This window comes from Mesoplodon bidens, assembly GCF_964165515.1.
Source record: "Mesoplodon bidens genome assembly, chromosome: 19".
Taxonomy (NCBI): Eukaryota; Metazoa; Chordata; class Mammalia; order Artiodactyla; family Ziphiidae; genus Mesoplodon; species Mesoplodon bidens.
In genome coordinates, this window is record NC_138179.1 from 23,672,272 (window position 1) to 23,681,295 (window position 9,024).

General features: G+C 56.9%; 1 protein-coding gene across 3 annotated transcripts in view; it reads right to left on the reverse strand.

Annotated features, from left to right (window-relative positions):
* Positions 1-7,138, reverse strand: part of GAS7 (growth arrest specific 7) — a 205,032-nt gene extending 197,894 nt beyond the window's left edge. For all 3 annotated transcript variants that reach the window (XM_081219271.1, XM_081219270.1, XM_081219274.1), the window contains exon 1: positions 6,516-7,138. In XM_081219271.1, the coding sequence (XP_081075397.1) occupies positions 6,516-6,698 (183 nt within the window). In that variant the 5' untranslated portion in view covers positions 6,699-7,138. The remainder of the gene's footprint in view (positions 1-6,515) is intronic.
* Positions 7,139-9,024: the final 1,886 nt, after the last annotated feature.

The following is a 9,024-nucleotide window of genomic DNA, read 5'->3' on the forward strand; positions in this document are numbered from 1 at the left end:
CACCAGGGAAGCCCGGCCTATCCATCTTAAATGGTTGAAAACAAAGCGAAAGAAGAAGGACAATTCATGGCACAGATTCAAACCTCAGTGTCCATAAATAAAGTTTTATCGGAACACAACCACACCCGCTGGTTTGGGGCTCCTCTCTAGCTGCTTCGTGCTCCGCGGGCAGAGCTGAGCCACTGGGACAGAGACCATATGGGCGCTCTCACGGCTTCTCACTGCCTGCAGCACGCTGCACATCGCAGTGAAGCAGCTGTAACTCGAGTGTGCCTCTTGGCCTGCAAAGCTAAAATGTTTCCTGGCCCTTTACAGAAAACGTTTGCCAATGCAGGTGAAGAAGGAGAAGGCTTTGAGAAATGTTTCTAAGGCAGAGCAGACCAGGCTCGCCACCCAAATGAACAGGAGAGAAAAGGTAAGAGGGGGCAGAGTCAGGTGACACGGTAGAGGGATGGTGGCGACACGCACAAGGGTTTGGAGGGTGGGGGGAGAAGGCAGTGAAAGGAGGGGAGAGATTAAGAGTTTAGTTTGGACAGGTAAGTCCCTGGGGACTGAGTCTGGAGACCAGCTCAAGAACCGAGGGGGGCTTCCCTGGTGGCGCAGTGGTTGAGCGTCCGCCTGCCGATGCAGGGGACGCGGGTTCGTGCCCCGGTCCGGGAAGATCCCACATGCCGCGGAGCGCGGTGAGCCATGGCCGCCGGGCCTGCGCGTCCGGAGCCTGTGCTCCGCAACGGGAGAGGCCACAGCAGTGAGAGGCCCGCATACCGGAAAAAAAAAAAAAAAAAAAAAAGAACCGAGGGGAATACAGTGAACCAGGAAGTTAATCTAATAAAACAGATCTTTACCAGATGGAAGACAGGAGATACACTAAATGTGGAGGGAGGACGTGGGTGTGTCCTCTGAGGAATCCACACGAACCTGGCACAATTCACACACCTGTCGCAACTGAACCTACACAATGTCACCCATGCTCTGGTCCTCCAAAGGACAAGCCAGGCCGACCTGCTGGCCACCATTTCTATTTCTCTCCATGGGGACAAACACCACCCAGAAGCCTTGCCACTGTAGGAAAGAGCGGAATCTACTCATTTTGCAGTTAAGGACTGGGGGACCCGTGCTGACATTCTGTTGGAAAGCTTGTCACGTGCCGCCTGGCCGCTGGGAGTAATAAGCGGGCAAACTGGGAGAACGCCGTCCCCTGGAGTGGCCCGACAAAAATCCTGACACCTAACTTGTATCCAAGCCTTCCTGGTATATCAAACCTCTTCTTTCACCAGCCACGTAGGGACCAGCATCCGTCCTCGTAGACGAGGTCAACCAGGCTGTCAGATAAAAGCTGGGCGTTTTCAGGCTGGGAAGAGAGTACAAGCAGGTCAGCATCTCATTCATGTTTCTAGCTGGTAATGGACCGCAGGGATTCACGTGGTGGTTAACAGATGTCAGGGACTCCTGCCGACTTGTTGCTAAGGGAACTTTTGTGAAGATGCCCCGAATCCAGAGAATCCAACAAGCCCTGCCGACTGCTCTGAAGTCCCGAGGGGTGGCCAGTTGACCAGACCAGCACAGAGCAGTGCAGAGGGGGGGACGCCCCTCCGGATCAGAGGCAGACAGAGTATGGGCCAAAGGTAGAGTTTCACACGGCACAGGAGCCACAAACGCGGGCCACAGCCCCCAAATCAAAGGGCAGGATGACTTCGTGAAGATGGCAGAAAGCACCTTAATTTTTTCGATCACAGCTACATGCTCTGCAAACCACCATCCCTAATTATACCTTTTGTGAAAGAGCTGACGACCGCCTTAAAAAATACGGGCGTGAGGAACAAGGTCACACCCATTTTAGATAAGTTCCACGTAACAGAAAGAAAGGCCCTGTATTAAAATCAATTTGTATAACATATCAAGCATCTACTAGATGTCAGGCAGCTCGGATACACCATGTCCATTAACAACCAGCACCAAGTAGCCCCGACCTGAAGAAGCTGGGCTGGTTTGTCCGTGGCCCAGGGGACATACCCAGGCTTCAGGGACAGGAAAACCTAGTTTCAAAATCAGCTGCACCATTTATTGTGTGGCCTTTATAAAGAAATCCCTGGCATCTTTAAAAACAAAAACGAACAACACACAACAACAAAAAAAACCTCCAAGGATGGCGATGGAGAATTTCCTAGCAGAATGGCCAAATCTGTTCGTTCTACCGCCCTCCCCCCCACCCCGAGGCTCTCTCAACGGTCTGGCCTGGCACCGCTTCCTCTCTAATGGATCACCTGTCCCAGGGTGTTCTCCCTACCCTTCTGAGGTAGCTACTCTGCAAAACAGCCTCAATGAACCTTGCCTCGCTGTATACACACCTGTATGCACCTCCTTCCCACACTGTGACTCACTTTACCCATGGAAGGTGGCAGGAGTGATGCCACCAGTTCCGAGCCTACGCCTTAAGAAGACCTGGCAACGTGCACTTTTGTGTTAAGAAGCCAGCATGTTAAACACTCCAACTCCCTGCTGAAGAGAAAGGCCATGCAGAAAGGCACCCAAGGATGACACCACGCAGAGAGAAAGGCCATATGGAAGGCACCAGGCATGTGAGTGAAGACACCATTTTGGAGGTTCCAGCCCAGCTGAGCCTCCAGGACCCCAGCTGCAGCCACCATCTAACTGCAAATGCACGAGAGACACCGAGATCGACCGGCAAAAGAAGCGCCCGGCTGAGCCCCGTCAACCCACAGAAAAGTGTGAGATAGTAACAAATGGTTGTTTTGCGACACTAAGTTTTGGGGTGGCTTGTTACATAGCAATGGATAAAATATTATCCCTTAACGATCCACAGCACAGCCCACTTCCCCAGCCCCGCATCTCTCTGCCCCAGCCACACCTTGTAAACGCCTGCAGCACCATCACCTGAACCCAAAATGGGAGAACAGAAGGTGAAGAGAAGGAGGTGCAAGGGTGATCCTCTGCAGCTGACTAGTTCAGCCGGCAGTGTCATATTCTGTTAGTACCTCTTGAGTACCTTGCAAGTGACCTTGCAGCCAGATCGCGGATTCTGAGAACAGCACCTCCATCAAGGAAAGCTCTGTCGTGTATGCATTCCAATCTTATTACCCTCCAGAATTATTTCCCACAAGCTCTGGTGGTTTTTGCAGATGCCTTACAGTATCTCCCAGAGCCCTAATTTCTTCTCTTCATTCGAGGGAAGAGCATCACCTCAGCTCCTCCTAGACCATGTCTCTCTCAGATCCTTGACCTCTTCATGGCTGAACAGACCCTCAGGAAAGATGTTTCTGGCTGCTTTTATCTAAGGGCCTTGATAACTCCTGGGCAGCTGTGGGTCTTATCAGTTAGCCTCCTCCCTTCTCTGGGAGGAGCTGGCTCCCCTCCACCTGGCACCCTCTGGAAGGCTGCCCCACTCACTGAATAGCAGGATCCTTGTGGCCAGTCCTTGCCCACCAGGGCTCCCCCCAGCTCTGCTTGGCACAGGTTCTCCTGGAGGCCGCCCTCTGCAAGCCAAGTATGTTCTGCCCTGTCCCCCCATTTCCTTGGGGTCTTGACCAAAGAGATTTCCCCAGGAACCAGGACCAGAACCTCCACCAAACTGGCCTCTCCGCAGGGGCAGGCCACCAGGGTGGATCTTTGGGCCCTCTCAGTTAGCTCCCAACTCCCCGCCACGGGGTATGCTTCTTGCAAACCAGGGCCTCTCAGTTCCCCTTTTTTCACATGAACGAGGAGGAAATCCTCGGGGCGTGCGCCTTTTGCACACACCGCCCTCAATCTTTAGCGCGCTCTTGCCAAGATGGAGTTTCCTGACGTCACTCTTTCCGCCAGAGAGCAAACGGCGCGCTAGGGTGGGGGTTATGCTGGCGGTGCCATTCTCAGCTGTGCACCGACCGTCCCACTCCCACCGCAGGAGGCTGGTGTAGCCCCTTCTGTCTGTACTTGTATCTGCGACAGCTCCCCTGGCCTTCTGAACTCCATGCCCCCAGCAAGCTCAGTGCCAGGCGCCCACTAGCAGAGGCTTACCAGCTCTAGTAAGTGGGCCCTTCTCTGGCCTCCTGGCTTCTGCACTAACACCTGGCTGGCACTCCTTCAGTGCCATATGCTGGCCAGTCCACCACCGGCAACCCCCTCAGGAGTTCTGCATTCTCCCCCTAACCTAGCCTGTCTTTGGGGAGTCACCCCATTCCAAGGGACCCTACCTGCATCTCCTCCATCCCTCCCCAGCCTCAGCCTTGAGGTCCAGCCTGCTCAGGGGAGAGGTTCCCAGAGACAAAAGGGCCTGATCTATGATCCTCCCTGTGGAAGATGCATCTGCTCTGGCCCTGAAAAGAGTCGCAGGGCTCAGGCCCACTCCTGTCTCCACCTGTGGGAAAACCAGCGGGCTCTGAGTGAAATCAAACCCCAGGCTTCGCAGGAGAGATGTTCCAGTAGGAAGGAGCAGCTGCCCTCACTGGAGCCCCAGCATCCCTGCCTCCTTCATGGATGTGGTCACTGGCAGGCGGACCTCAGGGGCTGCACTGGCCCTTTCCCACAGGGATCCAGACCCTTTCTTTACTTGCCTTCTGGTACAGCTGGGCCAAGGATATTGGGTTTAAAAGAGACATAGGCACAGAGGGTAGCATTCAGCCAGCTGAGCTGCTAACCAGCTACGCAAGCATTACTCCCTGGCCGACTGCCTTCACCTGTCTCATATTCAGTTTGCCCGCCTGTAAAATGGGGATAGTGCCTCCCCCTTCCCAGGGCTGTCTGGGGAATTGGTGACACTGTATGGACCATGCCTGGTGCCTAGTAGGTGCTTAACAAACGTAAGCCCCTCTAGGGGTACGACTCACACAGATGGGTACTTGTCTGAAAGCACCTTAGGCAACGTACATGCCACGAACTGTGACTGACACACCCACAGCTGTCCTAGCTGATCATTCTGCTTGTCCCCTGGGTGGTCTGATTCACCCTCCCTTTCCTCCCGGGAAGAAAAAGCAAAGACGCTTCACTCTTGCTAACACAGCCGACAAACCCACCAGTCTCACCCCAACCCAACGCACAGCTGGCTGAGTCCAGCCAGGGACACTCCTCACCAGACATCCAACAGCCAAATTTCCACATCAGTGTTTCCTGGAAAAGCGTGGCCGCCAGAGGACTCTACGACAGGAGTCTCTGCCAGGGCTGCTGGGCTAGAAACAAGGAGGCTCCGGGTCTTCGTAAGAAGCAATTCACTTGCTTTCTTCCACACCTGAATCTCAGGAAGGGAACTAGCAAAGCTGAGGAACACCTGAGCCTCTCCTAGGCAGCCAGGCTCTCAAACGACAGAACCACGAAGGTGCCTGAATATACTCAGCTGACAGCCCAGGAAGGCTCCTTCCAGCCTCACCTTGGTCAAATGCTACTAATCCATGTAGGAGGGATTTTGTCCTCTGGACCTGAAAGAAACGTCACGTGCCTCTAAGAGGCCAGGCTCTATTTTGATAATGTTTCCACAGGATATTTCTCAGGCAAACTCACCCATAACCGTTTCGCCGCTACCTAGCTTTCTTTCTGTCTTTTTTGAGTTGCACAGAGCATTTTCAGTCAAAATTTGCTACTTTGTTCTTTGTGAAGTAGGTGGGGGGAGAGGGTAGTTTATTAATCAGTTCAGTCTCTATGATTTGGACAGTTTTGCCAGAATACGTCCGTCTACTCACAGCCTTCACAACAATCTTGGGGTTGGGCAGCCTTTCACTAAAGGGGACACCCTGTAAAAGCCCACCCCACACGCCACCAAAGGACTTGAGGAACTTAGAATCCCACTCAGGCTATGACCATGAGCTCGGCGATGAGAGGACATCGAGGCCTCCCAACTGTCACCCAGAAAATAAACAGCCAGCCGACTTGGCTCAGCAGGTCCTGTGAAGCCCGGGGCCAGGCCAGAACACCAGGACAAGCCACTTTTCAGGCTCTGAACCCTGGCCTCGGGGAGCTGGGCCAGGGGACGGGGCGCTGGCCGGGGGCTGCAGCACCCCTGGATCAAGCCTGCTGACGGGGCTCGGGCTGGTGGCTAACCAGGCTCAGCTGACCAGTAAGTGGGCGGCCCAGAGGCGGCCAGGCAGCTGACCCGCCGCAGCACGACCGTCCACGGGTCGGCAGGCTCGGGGCTCCGGGGCCCAAGCGGTGCCACTTTTCCCAGCCCCATCCTCCGTGCGTCTTCCCTGGACCGCCGTACGCCGCAACCCTCCTGCGGACCCGGCCACCGCCGGAACGAGCCCGCCAGCTCCCGAACTCACACTGGCAACAAGTTCTCGCCTCCTCAGGGCGGCCACGATGTACTCGGGAGGCCCGGCACGGGGAGCGCTCGGAGGGCGAGCCCCGCGCTGCCCACGCCCGGAGAGGCGCCCGCCGCCTCCGCCGCCCTCAGGAGCGCGCGGCTCTGGGTCGGGCGCGCAGCTGCGGCCCACGGGGCGCCCCTCGGGCAGGGGCGGCTCCGGCCTCCCGGGCGCGGGCAACAGGTATGCGAGCGCGCCGGTCTCCCAGCCCGGGCCCTCGCCCCTTACCTCCAGCAACTGCACGTAGCTCGCGGGGAACCAGCCGCGGAGCCCGTCCTCCTTCTCGCCTTCCCACCAGCCGCCGTCCGGGACCTGCAGCAGCGTGATGAGCTCGCCCGCGGCGAAGCGCAGCCCCTGGCCGTGCCGCTCCCCGGAGAAGGGGTACAGGGTCCGGCAGCGGGCGCCGGACATGGCCTTGGCGCCCGGGCTCACAGCGCAGCCTGCATCCCTGCCGAGCCCCGCAGTCTGGGCAGCGGTTCCGCGGGGTCCCAGGCGCCCGGCGCCCCGGGCTCCCGCGCTCTGGGCGCGCGCCGTCTCGGGGGTGCGCGGGGGTCCCCGGCTAGGCGGGGGACGCGCGCCCCGCGCAGGGAAGCTGAGACTTGCTGGCTTCGGAGCGAGCGGCAACGCCCCCGGGCCGGGCGGCTCGCGGCTCCTAGCTCGGGCCGGGGGGGGCGGGGCTCAGGGGGAGGAGACCCAGGCGCCGCGGGCTCCGGAGACAACTTCCCGGGGACGCGGAACGCGGGCGGCCGAGGCGAGGGCCGGCCAGAGCCGGGGCCGCCCTGGCGCGCGGAAATGCGCAGCTCCCCGCGGAGGTGGGACCCGGAGCATCCCCCTCGGCCCCGCTCCGCGGCGAGGGAGTGGCGGCAGACGTGGAGAAGGGGCTGGCAGCCGGGTAGCCTGCCGGGGGCTTTCTCGGCGCGAGGGGGCGGGACTGGGCGGGGGCTGGACCGGGGCGGCCACGCCCGCTGAGGGCCGGGCGCTCCCTAGCCGAGCGGGCGGGTCACTGGGGAGGGGTCTCCGGGCTCACACCCGCACCACTGAAAGCCGCGGGGATAGAAACGCCCCGCTCTACGCGTTTTGTAGGCCTCGTGGCCGGTGGTGGGCGGGCGCCTCCTCCGGGGTGCCTGTAAGGGAATGTGTTTGTGGCCGTCACTAGGGGTTGAACCTGGGGTTGAACTTGACTCACCGGAAACTGGACAATGGGTGAGAGACAGATTTGAAGCGGGGCGCCTGAGCCGGGAAGCCAGGTGGCAGCGGGTTACACCGGAGGGACCGAGCGGCGAGGCGACGGAGTCGGAATCCGAGAGGGCAAGGTGAGAGGAGCAGCCCCCGTCGCTTGTGCGTGCAAAGGGGAGGCTGGCCCAGGGTACCAGCTCTCCTGAAATCGAGATGGGCCAGGCTGAGGAGTCTACACTCATTTACTCAGTCGACGGACATTTAGTGGGAGGCTGCCACGTTCCACGCCATGTGCCAGGTACCTACAAAATTCATTTGGGACAAGTTCCTACTCTGCTGGTACCAGTGGACCTGGGTGCTGAAGGAAGCTGACCTTGAACTGATGGCCTAGAAGTAAAAGAAAGCTTTCTTTGTTCGCCTACTCTATAGGAAAACTTAAATTCCATTTCCTAAACTGTAAATAGCCGAACCCTTTAATCTCTCTGTATACTCCTAATTGCCTACCCTTACATCCTGCTCAGTAACCTTCCATGGCTCCCTATTACCTTTTAAATTAAACTTAGACTTCTCAGCCTGTGCATTTCAGGCCCTCCACAATACCTCCCCCACCCTCATCTCTCACTATGCTTCCATAGATACCCTTTACAAAACCAGCCCAGCTGGGCTACGAGAGCCTTAAGATCTCTTTCCACACTTTCAATCAGTGGTTCTCATTAGAGTCACCTGAGTAATGTTAAATGCTCATGCCCAGGCCCACCCTAGCTTTGAGAATCACTGTTGAGCCAAATTCTGCCTTTAAGCCATCTGCCCTAGCAGCCTCAGCCTGGCCTCTGGCCATGGGCAAGTTGACAAATGCAGATTGTTTATCATATTCCATCAATTGCAAATTCACAAACCCTTGCTTGTCTACAATCATGGGGAAACAAACTCTTGACCACGGTCACCACTAAGAGTCCCTTAAAGCAGAGCTGCAAAATTTGATACAGAAAACAGTCACTAAAAGTAACTGACCCGGGCTTCCCTGGTGGTGCAGTAGTTAAGAATCCGCCTGCCAATGTAGGGGACACGGGTTCAAGCCCTAGTCTGGGAAGATCCCACATGCCACGGAGCAACTAAGCCACAACTACTGAGCCTGCGCTCTGGAGCCCGCGATCCACAACTACTGAGCCTGCGTGCCACAGCTACTGAAGCCTGCACGCCTAGAGCCCGTGCTCCGCAACAAGAGAAGCCACCTCAATGAGAAACCCTCGCACCGCAACGGATGCTGGAGAAAGCCCGCGCACAGCAACGAAGACCCAAAGCAGCCAAAAATAAATAAAATAAAAAATTAATTTTTTAAAAAAGTGACCTAATCAAAGTCTTAAACGGGTCTAAAATGCCCTATATCAGGGGCATTTGTGCAGGCTGACCTCAGGTTTCGTATCTGATGATATGGCCCAGTTCAAGTTAGGATGGCTGGTCCAGAGCCTTCCTGCAATCCAGACTCCTCTGGGGTACCTGTAAACAACCTGTGATCCAGTCTGGACTTGTGAAATTTCAGCTGACACAGCATGCCCTACAC